The sequence below is a fragment of the Lathamus discolor genome, chromosome 3 (genome assembly GCF_037157495.1).
Source record: "Lathamus discolor isolate bLatDis1 chromosome 3, bLatDis1.hap1, whole genome shotgun sequence".
Lineage (NCBI taxonomy): Eukaryota > Metazoa > Chordata > Aves > Psittaciformes > Psittacidae > Lathamus > Lathamus discolor.
In genome coordinates, this window is record NC_088886.1 from 124,275,733 (window position 1) to 124,295,339 (window position 19,607).

Here is a 19,607-nt window from a genome sequence, read left to right on the forward strand (position 1 = left end):
TCTCGGTGGGAGAACTGGAGGCACTCAGCAGAACCGAATTTCTGCAATTTTACCCATGTTTAGCTTGAATTGGAAAAAATGTAACTGAGTCTTTGGCTTGCTGTGAATTTGTGCCACTCTTTTGTATATGCACTGGAGACCGGTCATGGAAGGAAAGCCTTTTTCCCAGTAGTAACTTTGAAGGTATTCCCTGAAGGGATTCAAATAGTCACTGAAAGTTTTAAATGAAATAACACATAGGACATCTCAGCAGTCAAACAAAAGCCAGTGTGGTAATATATCCCAAGCCTTGAACTGCAGCATGTTTGGACCATACACCTACATCCTATTAAAGAATGATGGAGACAAACACAGGCAACTGTAACTGGAACTTCCCCCTTAGAGGACTAATGAATGACTAACTCTGAAACTGCAGAGTATCCCACGTAAACACTGCAAGCTGTGGGAAATATTTAGTAGGTAGCTAGGAACCACAATAGAGTTACTGATGGGTAATGTGAAATATTCACAGCCACAATCTCTGCTTTGCATCCATGAGGTTTTGTGAGCCAAGGTCTCAGTGCAGTTTGCTAACCTACTTGTCATGGCCACAGCTGATTGCAGGACCCTCACTCACCTGGGTCTGCTGCCCAATACAAAGCCCAATAGCTTTGCCTAGAAGGATGCCATCTGTTGCAAAGGATCATTTTGTAGCTTCCTCAAAAAAAGGGTGTCAAATATATATTGCCCAGAGAACCATTATGTACAGCCTCCTACAGATCTCACACAAGTCTTGAGGCATGCCTGTGTTGCATGAAGGAGGATCACTTGGGAAACTGAACCCATCAAAGAAATGACATTTAATAATACAGCCAAAGCCAAAATTCTGCATGTAGGGACATGGGGACACCAGGTGGCCCAACAAGAAGAGAAACTCTGGCCTGCCTAGGAAGGATCCTGGAAAAGCTCTAGGGAGCCATGCTCAAGTGATCTATGGGCAAAACCCAGCTCATGTACTGCTTCAGTGTGCACGAACTGGGCAAAGTGAGTCTGTATCCAGCACTGAAAGTTGTAGCGGTAGGCTTGATTCATCCACATGAGAATCCTTAGGGATGGAAGAGAGATGTAAAATGGATTTAAGGACAGGAAAAAATGCCGTAGTAAAGGGAATCTTCAATGGCTTGATTGACTTACTTATTCAGCTTATGAGAAAGAAGATAGAGTGAATTAACACTGTAGTGTTATGAGGTGGAAATGGCAACACTGGACACTGGATCCAGCACTGGAGGAAGGCAGAGAAAGCATCCAGGGCTGTAAACCACGCGATTTCCAATACCTGAAGTGTGAGATTAAATCAGAACTGCCTACCTTTCAGAGGAAGAAGCATTAACAGAGAGCAAACGATGTTTTAGTCGAACACCAGTTACTGGGATTGAAGGTTGCTGAGTGAACTGGAGGTTGCACACTCAGGGTTAGTGTAGCCTTAAACCAGTCCTAAACTACCCAGTGCCAGTGTGGATATGGATTAATTTTAACCTGTGTCCTGCTGTTGAAGGACAATTCTGATGTTTAGGTTCATATCCAAACCAATTAAAGTAACACTGGGATATGAGTCATTCATTGGGTACATCTCAGCATCACACAGCATGAAAGTGCAACCTAGACTTTGAGTCCTTATTCTGACTCTAACAGAATCTCTGAAACCTAAAAAGCTTTGGTTATCACCAATTCCTGTTATGCCAGATATAGAAATACTCCCAACAAGCCCTTTGTAGACACAGCATCACTTTGAAAAGCTGTCATCCGTATCAATTGTGTTCCATTCTCCAATAGTCTATACTTAACTGCTGCAAATTAGGCTACACACTGAATTCTTCATGGCTGCAAACACTATTAGAACTTTGGAGTGCTGTTTTTTTCTTCCCCTGTCAGCTAATTAGTGGTAATATAAATTTCCATCATTGGCTGTGGTTGATTGCAACAGACCATCACACACGTTACAATAAATGCAATTTCCTCTGCTCCACAACTACTAATAGTAAGTCTTAATTAGCCAAGGTTAACAAAGCATTGCATTGTGCTCTGTCATTGTACATCAAACGATGGAGGGAGTATTATTTCCAGGGTGTCAGGATCCAGGGTAGCAGTTATACTACTGCAAGTCTGCTCCACAGTAATATTAAACACCACATGCACAACTGTACAATCCTATTTGCACTATTAAAAATTATAAATCTGGAAATGCATTTTTTAATTTCCAAAGGCAATTAAAAAGTTTGCATACTTCAACATCTGTTTATGATTTCAAACATGGCTTTCATAAATATAAAGCTAATGTGGTCTGGCTTTCCAGCAAAATAAATCCCATTAAAAAATAAGAAAAACCTCTCATTACAGTGGGTTTCTTTTTACATGAGTCCAGTGTGTAAAGTGTATGTTTATTGTCAGCAAAATAAAAAAACCCAACCCTCCACTGAGCTGCAGTGAGCCCAGGCTTACCTCATTGGAATGTGTCCTGTTCTGGTGCTTGGCCCTGTCTGAGGCATTGGAAAAGGCTTTATTGCAGCCTTCGTGTTCACAGACATAAGGTTTTTCTCCAGTGTGGGACCTCAGGTGTGTCTTTAAGTTCTCTAGGCGGGAATAGGCTTTGGAGCAACCCTCAAACTAAAATAAAAAAACATAAGAGGAGTGATTAATTAACCAGAAAAAATTTATTCTCCCCCTGCTTAAACCCTTCTCATCTGTTTCTCATTCTTTCTTTTTTCCTTCCCTTTAAAGGACTTGTGTTTTAGGGAACAACATCCACTTTGTTAGGAGAACTCACTTCCCTAGGCTGGCTGAGAGTTTCAGCAGTGAGTCATATTTAAGGTGCTGCTCCTTGTTGGGTACCCACCTGACATTTCAACAAGAGACTCTTTTTTTCCAGCAGGGTTGAACACCCCTCCACTCCTACAAGGGCTCTCTTAGTCCTTCCCACCATCTGTCTGCAGCTAACACACTCAGAAGCGGAGGACCTCTCCCTCCCACCAGACAACTGACAGCTTCTTGACAGTGTGACCAGCCTTGCAACCTCAACAGCACTAGCACTAGAGATGCCAGACCATTCTCTAACACACAAGCAGAAATCTAGCAAGCTTTGAAGTTTCCCAAATTACAACTTGGGACTACCCTCGGAGGATGCTGTGGTCAGGTGGTCTGACATTACCAGTTTAAAAAACAAGACTCTCAGTCTTGAAGACAGATGGATATTTGGATGACAGAACAGGCCAGGAAGCTTCCTACTGGAAGGAACCCAGCTGCCCACACAACGAGAAGGAGCAGCTTAGGAAACATGGTGAGGCTTTGGATGATGTAAGTCCTGACACCCTTCACTCTGGCTGGGCTGGAGGCTTCTGCCTGCACCTGACCTGTCTGCAGCATGGGAGGGTATCACCTCAAACCAAAAAAGCCACCTTAAACACTTTGTGACCAAACAAGTGGGAACTTACAAACACTGGAAGAAGTTTAAAGAAATGCAACGCTCTCTTCTAGCTAAATGCTGCACTCACTGTTCAGCTGGGAGCATTGAAAAGTCCATGTTGCACTTCCTATGCAAGCACCTTAAAACATACTCTAAACTTCAACAAGTAGTCTCTTCTGTTGTAATGTATGCAAGCTTCGAGGTATTGTATTTTAGTCAGTTCACTCAAATGAGTCTGCAAGTTCAGTCCAGATGTGACAGGACTTCACATGGCTATGTTGGGTCCTGGCCAGTGAAGAAACTGGTATCAGAGCAGGACAGACCAGGCAAAGTGTCTGATTACCCTGTGGGCAGCTGTGTGGTTCTGTGTCCAGAAATCTGGCCCTTTGGGGCAGAGGCCAAAGAGAGCTGCGTGCAATAGCAATGGTACCTGTCTCTTTGTGCTCCACGGGCATAGGACTCTTCTGCACTGCTAAGGGGCCAGGCAAACATGCAGCCCATGAAACTTGTTAAGCATGTGGGCATGGGTTGATCCCATATAACTTTGTTGTGCTGGAAAAGAAGTAGGGTTACTTAAGCTTCATTTTAAGGTCTACAATAGGGACAGTGGACTTAAAGCAAATTTGCCCCACTTTCTTGAGATACCCAGCTCTGTTCAATGACAGTAGGGGCATCCTCGAAGAGCTGATTTCTTCTACAGCTTTGTCAGGGTGGGATGGATCCAGTATCCTTTCCTCAGACAACTTTCATTAGTGCATTTGGACCACAGAATATGCCACAGCTTTGAGGTAGTACAGTATATCCCATTCTTCTCTTGCCCTGTACAAAGAGTCCTTTACAACTCAAATTGCTTACAGTTATTGAAATACATAATTCCACTTGCTGGAAAACAAAGGGAACTCAGCATGAGGCAACTTATGTGTCCATTCTGGTTTTGCTAGATACTGACACAAAAATGCACAGTTATTAAGAACAAAAGTACAGAGGCCACATTTTCAAATAAGATCCTCTCAGCGAAGAGCCCTGCGCATGTTCAAAGCAGTCATTCCCACTCTTACGTGTGGATTTGATTATGGCAGTGGGAGTTCTGGCTGTCATCTGTTGAAATAATCCTTGACAAAATCCCAGGCTGCAATCTGGCTCATCTGTAGCTTTATGTACACCACAAACTTCTTGTCTGAAACAAATGGCACTTTGAAAAAAATCACTGACAGACTTGGACAAAGAATGCTCTACACAGAAGGGCACTGTCTGCAGAGCTGCCATGTATCCCAGGCAACTGGAAACCAGTGGTGCTCCAGTTCAGAGAGAGCTGCTGCAACATACTGCATTTGAAGGACTGCAGTTCTCCAGCAGGCAGAGGATGACTTGAGATTCAAACACATACAGTCTTGCTATTGCTCCAGTTTGCCACAACTAAGGCTTGAAAGAAGCAGGACTGTGCAGCAGATTGAGCTTTTTCCTGCTCCGTTACAGCACTGAAGAAGATTCAGTCCCTGTTGCTTTTTGTCTCCTGAGTCTTTCTACCAGCAATGGCAGGGCAGGACTTTCTCTCACTGCTTACTCTGTAGCACATCGATGATCAATATCCCTTGATACTTTTAAGGAACACTGGCAACAAAGGACATAGCCCTCTGCCCCAGGGAGCTTCTGAATTAGATGAACACCGGGCTGAAGACTGATAAAGGAATCATGCAGCAAGCAAATCATACACATCCTAATATTTGTAAGCAGGAACTGGAGCAGAGCCAGGGAGGGAGCAGGGCTGGAAGTGACTAATGGAGAAGAAGAGGAGGAAGATATGGGAGGAGGGCTCAAACATCTGCTGAGCAGAAAAACTCATCCCTGAGACTCTGGGGAGAGGAACAGCGTAATGCTGACAGCGGAGGAGGTATGAAAAACTGGCAGGAGAAGAAGACAGGGAGTGGAGGATGAAGACAGGGATCAAAAGAGGGACGGACCTTCAGGAGGAAAAAGGGCTGAAGCGTATGTGAAAAGAGATGGTGAACACCTCTCCTACCAGCTGATCACAGCCACTAAACTCCGCAGCTTGCTTCTCTTTTGTGCCCCCCCATCAGGCATCCTTGGCTGCCCCATGTCAGGAGTGCAGTGGCAGACTCCATGTGTGAGGGCAGATAAGGGCTTTAGTAACTTGAGGTCAAGGTTGAGGTGAGCCCTGCTCTCTCATGTGCCAGATGAACGGCACCCACAGGGCTGAGAGACAAAATAGCACTCCATGCTCCTTCTCAGGCAGTGTTTAACACTGGGTACAGTACTTCTTGCATGCAGAAAGTCTCGGGACTAAGATCCTCTTGGGGTTTAAGCACTCAGTGGTTGATCTCATCTCTGGATTAAGAAAGCAGAGGCAGGAGATGTTGGCCCAGCATCCCAGGCTGGATACAGGCCTGTGTGCACACTCATGCATGTGGGTGAAGGAAATTTGCAGTCCCAGCAGCAGCACTGGGTGATGCTGAGTTAGACATGACTAGGGTTAGGTGGTTCCCCACAGTGTGCTGGTACTGAATGTACTGGTACTTTTTGGATGTAAACAGTTAAATTGGCTGCTTTTCCACCTTAAGTGACTTGTCTTAAGTCACTCTGGAGCTCTCAGGTGAACCCATTTTTCCCAGCTAACACCCTGACCACCCTCCTTGACCACTTGCCCTGTCCCCAAGGTGTAACCTGCAAGTAGCTATAACGCAGACACAGACCGCTGCACTGGCCCTAAACAGAGTGCCAGTAGGTACCTTTGGAAAGCCCTGCTTGCAGCCATGCCTGTGTCTCCACACACATTTTTGTGACCACCAAAGTCCAAGGCCCACTTGCCAAGCTGATGCACCATATCCCTGCCAGCTCACCGTGCACTTGTGTGGCTTCTCTCCGGTGTGCCTTCGCATGTGTACCACCAACATGTACTGAGCCTTGAAGGGCTTCTGCTCCCGTGTGCAGTCCTGCCAGCGGCAGACAAACTCCTTCTTCTCGCCATGGATGTGATCGTTGTTGATGTGCTGGTAAGAGAGAAGGGAGAAGTAGGTCACTCCTAGAAGAGCTGATGCCAGCAAAACACGGTACAATGAAAGCCTCCACTGTACTTGTGGTCTAGCACTGCACCTGGGTCCCAGGTGCACAGATAACACCAGGGACACAGGAGTCAGCTCTGTGGTCTGGTGCGTCCTGCAGGAAAAGGTGCAGAGCACCCAGCACACCTGGCACTGGGTCCAAAGCAGCTATAAACAGGAAGTTCGGAAAAGCAATGGCCACCTATAATATCAGGGAATGAGAAGCCCTGTTGGTGTCTCTGGAGCTTCCTGATGCCACTGCTGGGGAAGATGACCAAGTCATTTTTGTCTCTGCTGAATCTTCCTGTGCCATATTTATGCAGCTGGGACCCTTTCCTGGGGTGCTGCTGCTGCAGCATGGGGGAGAGGAAGAGACAAAGCTTCAGTTAGAATCAATGATCTTAAAGTCTTTTCCAAACTCAATGACTCTATGATTCTAAGCCTGCTTGTGCGCCAGCCCAGACTCCAGCCCTAAGACATCCACCTGCTGTCCAGAGCTGGCGGCTAGCAGGAAATGACAGCATCTGTGAGCTATGAGCCAAGGAAAGCTCGGCAGCCTCAATTACTGCTAGTTACTTGGGTCCCTGAAATCCTGCACTGGGGCGTTGAAAAGCCAATCCCAGAACGGTGCCTTCCTCCATCCTGGGAGGAAGATGAGAGTCGCTATTTTCCCAGCCCAGGGCAGATGAAGCCCTGCTGAAACCAACCAGAGCTGGAGAAGAGACCATCAGCAGCGTTGTTCCCACAGCAGCCCTGTCTCTCTGAATGGGGTCTTGCTGCCAAAAATAATGCCTGTCCTCGCTCCTGTGTTTTCAGCAGACATTCTCTGACAGGAAATCCTAAAATAAACCACTTTGGGTTTGGGGTTTGTTTTTTTTTATTTTGTGCTGAGATTTCTTTCCAGCCCTCGCCTTCATCTCCCTGGCCAAGACCAGGCACACATGTTGTGGCTTGGGATGAGCCTTTCTTGGGGTGGTGAGGCAGCATGAGGACACAAAACCACATTAAAACAGAGTCACTGACCTTCACGGTCCCAGCCAAATGCAGCCCCAGTATTTTGTGTGCTGTGGTCCAATCCTGGGGACAGGGACCTGCTGCTCGGGGCACCAGGTGTACCCAAGGGCAAGAGAAGGTGCATGGTGGTCAGCTGGTCCATGAAGCACCACAGTTAAACACTGAGAGCCAAAACTGCATGCTGGGAGGGTCAGGGGAATCTGGGTTTGGAGCTCAGCTGCCTATAGTTCTGGTTTTATAACACAACATTGGTGCGAGATTTTAGCCTTAGATGGTGGAAATCTGGTGAACTCCCCAGGAGACCACGGGCACACTAAACCACACCCAGGCCAGACTGGGAAGATACTTCTCCTGGCCCTGTTTGTGTGGAAGTCAGTCTGACTTATAACCAGGACTATGCATGACAATGCTAGGAGCTGGGGAGTACAGAGGCTCACTGCTTGGTCCTGTTTGGGCCAGAGGAAGACACATTTATGGGAGGGGGACTGCAGCCTCCCTTCAGGCCGATTAACTCACTGGGCAACATCTACTTCCCATCACACAGTGGAGGAGCAGTTGCACAACTTACCACTCTTCAGCTATGGCTCCATAGACCCCATCAAATCCCCACCTGGCTGGAGGCTTTGCTTAGGTTTCTCTCAAATTAAGTGTGACCTTTGAGGCTGGGAGAAGCTGTGCTGCTTGCAGAAATGTCCTCACTCCTGCTGTTCCCCATTGACACTTGCTTTACTTACAAAGCACGTTGCCCACTGTGTATGGAGAATGGACCCTGCACATCCACGTATTTTGCTCTGCAGACAAACTAGTTTTTCCATGCATGGTGGGATGTCACCTTCTCAGAAGTTGGCCCATGACATCTGTATTTCATTTTCATGTATATTTTGGGCATCCCAAATCCACAACCCCATGTTGCTAGTAACCATAGTACAGAAGCGTCTGTTTTTATAACCTTCCAAATGTAGGAAAATCTTAGACATTCTTTCAAATATTTTTCTTTGGGTTTTCTCTGGAAATAAATTGTGCTGAGGGTGCCTGGATCTGCCCTGCACTTTGCTCTGGGCAGAGTTAAAGAGTTTTTCTTATGCCTGAGAGGAAAACACACAAATACTCCTGGACATATATGAGCACAGCCCATCTGACAGGGCTGCTGTGGTTTAACCCCAGAAAAGCAACGCCCTGTGGCATGCAATATGCAACTCATTAAGCACCTTATCACTCACTTGGCTCTGAAAACCATTTCCAAATCTGTCTATACTCAAGGACTTTTTCACTGAACCACTGGCAGAGGTGGGCAGGCTCTAGCCTTAGATGGATGAAGAGCACATCCCCAAATTATCATTTAGAATGTGGTCCCTCTAAGCTAAGATAATGTTCATATGCAGAGCCTGGGGAAATGGAGACTAATGCCTACTTTGTGGTGTCTAAACATGACTAAAATGAAGATGTATGAAAAAGGGTGAGAGCAGACACGAGCCCTCAGGAAGAAGGCTACACATCAGTCACACATGGGTGGCCCCTAGCAGGCTTGGGGCCTGGCTGAGGCAAGGAGCAAAAGGCTAAAGGGAAAGGAGAAGGTAGCAGGTCCCTGTCACAAAATTTGCTTATTCCAACATTTTTCTGCAAGCAGCAGCATTGCTGGGGCTGGTGAATTCCCAGAAGCTCTGGGCTGGTTTCAAACAAATGGGGCTCACACCACAGACCCAAAATGAGGACTGGGAGGGTACTGGGCTGGTGGCACGATGGGTCTCAGACACAGATCATGTCTGATTTCAGAGGCACTCAGAGTCTGAGTGATTTGTTGACCCCAGAAACCAAAGGAAACCAAATGGTGGATTCCCAGGTGAAGCAGAGCACACAAAAGGTTCTTGGAATTAATTAGAACTGAAAATCTGATTAATGACTTGGTCTGGGGATCCTTCAGAGAGCAGTTTTGATGCTGGTTTGGGGACATCTCTGTGATTACAGAAGCCAGATTTCCCAACTTTTTAAAGAATCAACCCACTTCCTATATTTTGTGCCCTGATACAGACTCTGGAGCATGTCTCCAGACTCTGGAAGTGCTCTATTTTTGTGGGAAGAATTAGCTGAGCGGGTTAACGGCCTCTGAGGGATATGGCTCCACAGTTCATGTCACAGCAGCATAAAAGACTTTCACGGCTTAAACAAGGACTGAGGACAGCATGGGCGATCCCTGACCCACAGCTACTACAGGTTCATGAGGAGGCTCAGCGAATACGATCAGTGAAGAGGGAAGGGCTCAGGCCCCTTCCTCATTTTCTGATCAGGTCCTCTGCACACAGCCTTCTGTCACTGGGTTGTGCACGAGGGAAACTAAAACTGCAGCCTCAGCAGCTGAGAAGAGAGCACATCAAATAATCTATGAAAGGCTTCTTGCAACTAAACTCGGGAGCAGTGACCTGCTTTGGCAGTGTTTACACACCGTGTCTCTGATTTGCACCTTTAGTAGCTCCCAGAGTGAGCTCTGGCTGTACAGCAGCTAGTGATAAAAAATGAGGACAAGTGCATAGAAACCCAAATTTATCACTGGGGTTTCCTCCCAACCATTACTCACATGGACGAGCTGCTCTTGAGTGTCATATTCCTTTGTGCACCCTTCCCAGTGACAGTTCGTCTCATAAATAACCTCAGGCTCCTGTTTACATTCATCCTTATCTAGATCTTCTTTCAGGTCTGTCAGATGCTCCTGCAACACACAATGGTGAATTGTATAAGGTGAACTTCTTTCATCTGAATTCCTCCATCACTCACAGATTACAGGGCAGGTACCAACTGATCACAAAACTGTGCTCGTTGTGACAACATAAAATCCTTGATTACTGTGAAATAATGAGTTACAGAGTTTTGGTAGAAACTGATCAGAGTTAATGACAAGACATGAAACACCCCGAAGCCATGGTCCCAGCAGTGCCTGGCTCCAGCCAGGTAGTGGGCAGTCCCAGGGAAGGCTTTTGACCTTTGGCTATGTTCTTTGGTGGAGCAAAACTTCTGATCTGGGGGCAGTGGGGAAATATAAGCATGAAGAAACCACAGAGCAGTCAGAGCCTTATGGTTACCACACTCACTTGACGTGGGTTGAGGAGAGGGATTTCTGTTTTCTGCATCTCTGAATAGATGAGAAAATTACACCTAATTCTTATCCAAAGATTTACGCCTGCAGAGCGCTCCACAGGGACAAAGTAGTGAACCTTCAACGCATTTCTCTGAGACAGGGAAATTTGGGAAGCCTGAGCAAGATCCAGTGAAGTGCAGAGCTCTGGGAGCTCTGGATTCGTAAACGAGTTACTTTAATGCTGGGCATCCCGTGAGCTCTCTCCTTAACTTCTCCGTCTAGCCAGCTCCTCAGTGCTAAATGAAGCACTGAAGACTTTTCTTATGGCTGCTCTGAGGATTAAAGCATAGGCAGCTACACTGCAGTATAACATATCGTAGAATTAGTACAAGTCAGAGGTAAGGACAACTGTTGGTTCTGCATGTGTCAGACACTTCCACTACTGTCATGCAATCAGCAGCCAATACTGGCTTAGTAATTTAGCAATACAAAACCCAGCAGCTTTTGACCCCTTCATTCCTTTTCCTCCCAATTACTACTACTGCCTAGTACAGAGCATCCTGCCTCCAGGATGTTACTGACCATAGCAGACACTGTTCCTCATGATCTGTTGGGCCCACAAGTGGGTAGACACAGCAGATCTGCTTCAGACTGCTTCTGACCTGCCCAAACAGACCTATCTGGTTGCCATCTCCTTCCCTACCAACACCTTTGTAATGCCTATTGAGGGACTGCCATGACTTAATGGCACTATATGACTTGGGAAGTGAGAGGTACTGTACAAGAGTTCAACAATTTTTATTAAATAGCTCTTGACATACATGCCAGCTGTGGCTTCAATTCATAAGTTAAAATACAGAGACAAAGAGATTTGCTTTAATTAGCTCCTAATTTTTAAAAGAAAATATTGTAAGGTGGCTCTTGGGACAGGAAACTGTAGTAATGTACAGAAAGATTTCTGGAGATTCAAACTGTATCACAGCCCAGAGCATTAGTCTGAGAAAGTTCAAACAGCAGGTTGGATTTTTCCCCCCCTGCAATTCCTATTTGGTTGAGCTCTGAACATTATTTGAACATTCTTTTTGTTGGACTGTTTCTCTCCAGGCAAAGTGTGGTCCCTGGAAAAGTGAATTTTTCTGCTAAAAAACCTTGTTTTGCCAAAATTTTTACATTTTCTTTTGGAAAAATGACATTGAAACAATTTAATTTATTGAAGAGGATTGTGTAGTTTCATTTCTGTCAAGCTCAACATTAATCTGAATCGGTACTGGAGCTATAGTGGTATCACAAGAGTGCACTAACTCAGGTCTCTCATGGCTGGTGCTCCACTGTGTTCCACAAACCTTCTCTGGATTGCTTTTTTTATAGCACAAGCCATCATGTGAGATACTGTCTGGCCAAGGATTTTAAACACCCAAACCATAACTCACATGAGGCGTTTCCAGTACAGCGTTTCCAAAACAAAATACACACATGCATGCTTTTTTGGGAATGGATGAGCTTTATACTCTGCAAAAAATGTATCAGTCAGTAATTAACTGACTATAACTCAACTTTTCAGCACAGTCTCCTGCAGAACAGGAATCCCCAAATTTAACAAGTTGCTGCTGCTTAGACCAGCTGAAGAGGAGACGCACACTGCGTTCAGTCTTTTAACCTGTTCTTCTTGCCAAGAACAGGTTGTCTCTCACAAGATGCTTTCCAGTAATTTCCCAGTCGATACTGAAATGCTGCAAGACATGAAGTCTGCGTTTCCCTTGAGGTATTACTTTATACACCTTCTCATTAGGAACTATTAGACTATATCCTTCTCTTAATTTCACCTTGCTATTCTAACCAAACCTCTTTGCACCACTTTAAACTACTCCCCACCTTCTTTCAGCACTTATTTCACATTTGACCCAGTGGCTGAAACTCTGGAGCAAGGGTGGGCCAGGCTGATGTTACCAAAGCGCTCCCTGAGGTTGGGCGCACACCTCTTCATGTTACAGCAGAGAACAGAGGATGACAGCCCTTGAGGAAGCAGCTGTCTGTCCCACGGCTCCTCTGCTATAGATGCTTTGAGAAACCAGGTGATGGCTTTCAAATCTTTTTTAATTTGCTGCAAGAAATAAACATGTAGCCCTATTAGCCTAGGTGGTGGCCAGATTGTTTTTTCAGGGCATGTGTTTTTGCAGCAGCATGTAGGTGCACTCCTAAACTCAAAGCTCCAGAGAGGTGCCTCTTTGCCCTAATCATGCTGACTACAGCATGTTTATCTTTCCCTGATATGCTATCTTCATCAATTTTACCAGGCCCCTGATGACTACACACGTTGCTGTCCCCATGCATCATGCTGAGACCTGCTCCTGAACCAGGGCAGAAGGAGAAATTTGTCATCAACTCTTCCATTCACTTGACAATAACACAGCCTAATATTTCATGAAAATGAAGTGCCCAGAGCACTCCTGATAGTTTACAGTTGTGATAAAGGACAGTCAGATGGATACTGTCAGCCATTAAACAGTTTGCAATCACAGAGCTCCGTAAAGAAAGCAAAGGCCTTTGGGCCCATCTTGGTGCCAAATGTTGTGTCACCAGTGTAAAGGATGTTTCTAGGAGCAATTCCTGGTTGAATCAAGAGGTCGTCCCATTTTTTGCAAGCTTTCTACCTACATGCAAGATTCTCTCATAATCTATGTTTGCTCAGAGACACTAATGCTGCTTGCTTTGCAGCACAGTAACCTCAGACATCATTTTTAAACTAACATGCTTGAAATATTTTCTCTCTCATTCTTTTCTATCCGAGCACAGCAACAGCAAGCTGAATCCCAAGCACCCACTGAATGCTTCATTCAGTCACTGTAGCTCTGCCCTGTACCTTGCGGGGCTCTATGCTCCAAGAGACACCCCACCTGCCTGGCAGACTTCGATGCCTTGCTCCCACGTGCAGCAAAAAGCGTCAAGGGTATTATTCCCAAAGACAACAAGACCCAGCAGCTCACAGCTTCAGCCCCACAACATATCTCACACCAGGAAGATTACCTGTGTGGTTGGGGACACTGGAGGCAAGCCCTCGACTTCGGTCTTGACTTTGCTGCGCTTGTTAATTACTGGATTGACTGTGCTGCTCACAGCTGACTCGCTGCTCTGCTTGCTCTAGGAAAGAAAACCAGGCAAGTTATGACATCAGGGTTTTGGATGAGAGACAGACTGCAGCCCACCTCCTCATTAAATATTAACTTAAAAATCAGTCAATGTTGAACCTCAGGAGTGGCTGGGGACAACAGAGTATTGGCCTGCTGGCCCAGGTTTCACACAAAAATTAGCCATGTGGGTTTGTGCAAGGCAGAGATGGAAAAGAGGGAAGAGTCAAGGGCAGCATCTTCAGCTTGGTCTCACTGCTGCTGCTCCATTTCAGAACAATCCAGTCCCTGTCAAAGCCATCAAAACCTTATGCAACCTCCACCAAAGCCATGATTTTATTTCTCAACACTATGAAATGATTTGCTGAGAAAATGAATTCCTGGGGGAAGAGAAGAGCTCTGGTTCTGTGTGAGGGCTCCGGCATGCTGGGTGCATGAAAGGCAATGTGTATATTTTGCTAAGCTCTTAAAAAATTAGAACAGCTTCAGGAGAAAAAAATCTCATTGTATGTGCATAAAATTGGAACATTAGCATTTTAAATACACTGTTGCTAATTACTCAAGATTGGTCCTGCAAGTTATTAAACAGAGGCATAACTCCTGCCAGCCACATTATTTTGGTAGCCAGTTTGCAAGAAGAAAACAAAGCCAATCAATCAAATAACCTTCAATAACAAACAGAGTTTGCAGCACAGCAGCCATGAGAAACCCTAAAACAATAAACCAGTCTGAAAAGTTCAGTATGATACAACTAAAACAGCAATTTGAAATGGGTGTGAAATGAGGTGAAATAAGTCTTTGGGGAGAAAAGCAATTGCAATTCAAACTTCTAAGGAATGAAAATGGGAAGGAAATATGATTAAAAATGTGCTAGACATTTTCACTAGCCCCGTGCATGTAAAGGGCTTGTGCATACATGCATGTGCCTGTGTGAGCTCACATGTAATTGCCAGGACACCTTTGAGGTGTGGGATTTTGTACACATCATGGCATTCCTAGTTTTCAAAAGCTGGCCCCTGGTTTTGCAAACCTTAACAGTAAAACCCAACAGCAGGGATACCCCAAGAGAGAAGCTACTGAAGAAGACAGAAAGATAGGTGAAAAGGCTAGACATCCTAGGTAAGATGCACTTTGTTAAAGAGGAAGGGAATAAGGTGTGCAATGTGGTTCGCATCAGTAGAAAAAAGGAAGAAGAATTGATGAAGGAACTGATGAAGCTTGGTTCACAGGGCTCAGGTGCTTATCTGGCAAAACACTCCAGCATGTGCCAATATCCCTTGATTTCAATAGCACATAACATACATACTTGAGAAGATTTGCTGTCTGAGATGACCATGCATACTGTGTTCAATGCTTTAATGAATCAAGGCCTTTGTTTCCTGCGTGGGTAGGTACATGTATGTGCGAGGAATGGAGGCGGGTGCAAAACTTGGCTGTGACTAGTCCAGAAACACTTTGCCAGGAAGAAGAAATAGCAATGCAAAGGCAGAGCATGAGTAAAAACAGAGTGGGTAGAACTCCCACAGCCACCATGAAGGGCAGTGTTCATCCCATGGAGAACATTTCTCTGTGTGCCAAACAGAGAGCCAGGACAGCCGTCCTTACCTGGCTGGAGTCAGAGATGCAGTTGCTGTTGCTGCTGATCTGTGCGGGTGGTGGGTTGATGGAGATGACCGCCATGTGCTGCCGTGGGGCGAATGTTGGGGATGGCTGGATCAGGGGAGGAGTGTGCCCGAAGGCTGAGCTCAGGCCTCTCTGCTGGGTCAGGATCTGCTGGTACGTCACGGGGTTAATGGGGTGAGGGAAGCTGAATGCTGGGCTGCAGCAACGGGAGGAGGAAAAATGATGAGGAATTATTTTAAACAATATTTATCACATTAGTTAGCACCTGATTCAAGTTTGGCTTCCTGGAGGCTCCAGGAGACAGGCTGCAATGCCCCAGCTAGGTGCCTTCAATGCCACAACAAGCCTGACAGCGTACTTTACTGTAAAGACAGGATTTATGCCATGGGTGCCTCAGCAAACTTCGGAATCATTTTGACCCATGTATCAGGCTGATTGTAATTTCTTTGTTTCCTATATTTAAAAACAGCCAAAGCCCTTGGCAGTGAGTGCAGAAGAGGTGAGACTTGGACATATCTGGCTTTGCAACCCCCAAGGCTCCCAGCTTTTCCCAGGCAGACTTATTCTGCAGACTCACAACTTTAGGGTTATGTTACCCTGGATATAAAAAAGCAGCGTCCCCTGGCTCACCTGGCACAGATCACAGCAGGGATGAATAACTATCCATTTAACATAGTCCAAACCCACACAACTTACTCTGCATTCAGGTGAGCGGAGTGCTGGCTCAGGGGACTGCTGAAGTATGTCACCCTTCATATGTAGGCCACTAGTTCATCTCTAATCTAGGTCAGCAGTGACCAGACACACACCACCAGCTCCTGGCTGCTTGGGAGCTAACTGGGAGCAACAGGTCTGAGCCAGGATGCAGAAGTCAACAGCATTAAAAATGAGACTCTGCTTTTGGAAAGAAGGGGTTCACTTCCAGGAGCGAGCCCCCTTGGCAGAGATGGAGAAGCACGGGAGATGCTCTGTTCCCTGTACGCTAGGCACATGATGCACAAACCACAGACAGGCCAAAAGTCGTATATTTGCCACCTTTAAGAGGTGGCCACCCTGAACCTTTACCCTCAACAATATTTTCTCTCACATCACTAACACTGCCCTCAGTGTGAGTGCTCAGAAAATGGGACCATAATTAGCATTATGCTTCATTTCCGATTTTGCTTTTAGGGAAAATACTTCTTGCTTGTGACCATACAATTAGTATTTCTGCTCCAAACCAGTTAGTGACAACTTGACCAAAAGAATAAAGGGCAAAAATCACTACAGTGTAAAAGAGCTCTTGGGGTTAAAAATGCACTGTAGCAAATGAGGTGTGATAACAGGCTGCTGCACAGATCTGTTATGTTACAGCAAAGACTAAAACCGACTTTCTGAAGTGCCACTAGGATCTGGGTCTGAGTGGGTGAGAAAATATTTCATTCCTGCCACTAAGATGTTGTTAAAATAATAACAAAAAGTCTTTTCACCCCAAATTGCTGACAGTTCTCCTGTTCTACATGTAACCCATTTTACAATTTCTGCCATTCAAGATACACCTTTAGAACACTGAGAAGAGTTTAAAATTCTTCAGTATTACTTGATTATTCCCTCAGAGGCCAGCAAATGACCACTGGATCAAACTCATTCTACTGATTTGTTGAAAATACCTGACGCTACCCTGAAAAGCTTAAAATCTGATTATGAGATGCTATAGGTATGCTCAGTTAACGACAGCAAGTGAAAAGACTAGAAAAATGCAATTACCAGGCAAGGAGTTGCAATTTGTTTAAGTTAGAATTATGCTTGATTTTACAGTCAATTTCTAAATGATGATGCTGCTGGGTAAGTAACTTAGAAAATTAATGTTACAGTTACTAATGGCAATATCTCTGTTTTTTCCCACAAATTTTAGGAGTGCATGATCTTTATAAAGCCTTGCTTTGCAACATCAGTGTCAATTAGATCTAACATTTTTAACAGTGAAGTAATAAAAAGAATAATAACATTGTGAAACTTGGGTGAAGCAATCATGGCAGGAATTGGCAACAATGAGCTGCCTAATGTAAGTGCTTTTTAATTAAGATTTGAACAAAACTTCACTCGAGGGCTTAGATTTGTTTTAAATATGTGTTTAGAATTAGGCTTTTCAATCCACCCAGACAACATTATTTTTAAGAATGTGGACCAATACTTTGGGACAATCTCTTAAATCAGAGAGTTTCTTAACCAGTCCAACTGCTCACAATGAGGATTTCGTTAGATGAATTTACTCTCTGTTTCTGCTTGCAGGGAGACATGACCATACTGCAATTACTGGAAACACGTTAACCAATAATCCCAGTCGAGCAAACCCCCCCACATATGCCACAAAGTACCCTTCCACATGCAAAACCAGATGGGGACTTTGATTTAATACAGTAAACAGCCCCAATGCGCGAAAGCGAAGGTTGTGAGAAAGTGGTCTCCCTTGCTGGAGGACCACCCCACCTTAGGAGGATGGTTATGCATCTGAACGGAGCTGGTCCCAGAGCTTTACCTGATCGTCCCAGCAGATAAATGGCCGTAGGAGCCACTCGCCGCTGAACTGCTTCTGGAGTTGTTGATATACGCCACGAGAGAGTTTGGGGAGGTCCTGATCATCGTCTGGAGATCAATGCTGGCATCAGACAGTGGGGAGATAGACAGTGCTCGTTTTCGGCTTAATCTTGGAGTCACCCGTGGGCTGGAAAACCGGGAGACTGTGGAAAGGGAGATTTTGTCAAAAAAAAGCAGCAGGCTGCTCCCTTCCTGCAAGGGGGTGGGAGGCGCTGAGACCCGCTGCACTCGTGACTGCTGTGGGATGTTCAGGAGCCAGCAGCAGTGCAGGGACCAGTTGCACTTTGATGGGAGGTTTCCTCTCTGCTGGGCTCTGAATAACAAGAGGTCAGGCAGCACTGTGAACGCCTGCTTGCTTCTCCCTCCTCGAGGGATAAACAGAAGCTTGTCTATCACCCCCTTTCACTGTCACTAAATTAACTTAAAATTAAAAGGGAAAAGGCCCCACAAGGTTTCCATGAGGGCAGCCATCCCTGTTGACTCGGTGCCAGAAGCAGCGGGCCAGAAGAGCCTAACGTCAGAGCTGGGGTGACCCTTGGTGTATGGGCTTGTGTGTGGAGGGAGCGGAAACGAAATGGACACAAGCACAATGCTGACCATCCAATTAATGAAGGAGGCGAGGCTCCAAGAGCCCCGAAAGTAAATGAAGAGTTTTAAGAAAACCAATTTGGCAGCTCAGGCACAAAGTTCAAGCTCTCCCCCTCCAAGGGGACGTGCCAGTGCCTGGACCCTATTAGCAATTGTCAATCATTCGGGCATGAAGTCATTTCCAACCCTGTCCCATGGCAAGTTACTACTGTACAAATGTGGCCTCCCCCAGCATTTCAGCACTGCTAACTGGAACAAATTACTTCATTCAGAGGAAACTTTGCCCAGGCCTGACCCACCTGCAAATCTCCAGCGTGGCATGGACAGGAGGTGGGGATGGGTCATATCACGACATTCACTGATACCAGGGTACCAGATCCAAAGCCTGCCTGAGCCCTAGCCCTGTTTGGAATGGCTCATCCCTCCAAAGCAATGAAAACAGCATTCAGGTTGTCTATTTTTTTTAAGTATTTTTAAGGGTAAAATACACCACTCAGCCATGGGGGGCTGGCTGGTAAACCCCATCAGCCACTCTGGGGTGCAGGAGGGCTCAGCTGCTCCAGCTCCTTTCCTTGATGAGCACAACATTGTGTTACCACCCGGCTTTTCCAGCAGTGGTCCCTCCAGAAAGCTTGCTGTGAGCATACCTTATTAAACATGGTGAATAAAACAGTACCTTGCCCAGACAGGCAATATGAACTGTTTTCCTCTAGTTGGTTGGAGTGACTGATTTTGGTTGCGTATCACCAAATATAAGCCTTGTACTTTGCAAGACCATAAACTTTCCATCCTGATGACAGTGCTGGTATGTGAGAGGGTGAATGGGATGTACAAGGAGGTACAATATACCCTGCCAGTGTGACCACACAGCTCCTTGATTTGTGGTGGCTTGCAGAAGTTTGTCAATATTTCCCTGAGACCAGTGGCTGGGCTGCAGTCTCCCAGTCTCCACATGACTCACCTGTGTACCTAAGTGTCTCTGTCATTACCATGCCTGCGTGCTGTGTAATCAATGGGGTTTAGTACTACTGTCCCTTTATTACCTATAATGTCCCTTGTTGCACAAGATGAGTGACTTGCCCGAGGTCCCACTGGAAGTCCAAGGCTAAGTT

General features: G+C 45.7%; 1 protein-coding gene across 7 annotated transcripts in view; it reads right to left on the bottom strand.

The window, feature by feature from the left end:
- GLI2 (GLI family zinc finger 2) overlaps positions 1–19,607 on the bottom strand; it is a 197,401-nt gene that overhangs the window by 11,563 nt on the left and 166,231 nt on the right. For 6 of the 7 annotated variants that reach the window (XM_065671470.1, XM_065671472.1, XM_065671473.1 and 3 more), the window contains 6 exons: positions 17,849–18,050; positions 15,313–15,526; positions 13,607–13,720; positions 10,085–10,216; positions 6,298–6,447; positions 2,479–2,643 (listed from right to left, as the gene is read on the bottom strand). In XM_065671470.1, the coding sequence (XP_065527542.1) occupies positions 2,479–2,643; positions 6,298–6,447; positions 10,085–10,216; positions 13,607–13,720; positions 15,313–15,526; positions 17,849–18,050 (977 nt within the window). The remainder of the gene's footprint in view (positions 1–2,478; positions 2,644–6,297; positions 6,448–10,084; positions 10,217–13,606; positions 13,721–15,312; positions 15,527–17,848; positions 18,051–19,607) is intronic. The other variant, XM_065671474.1, reaches the window with a different exon arrangement.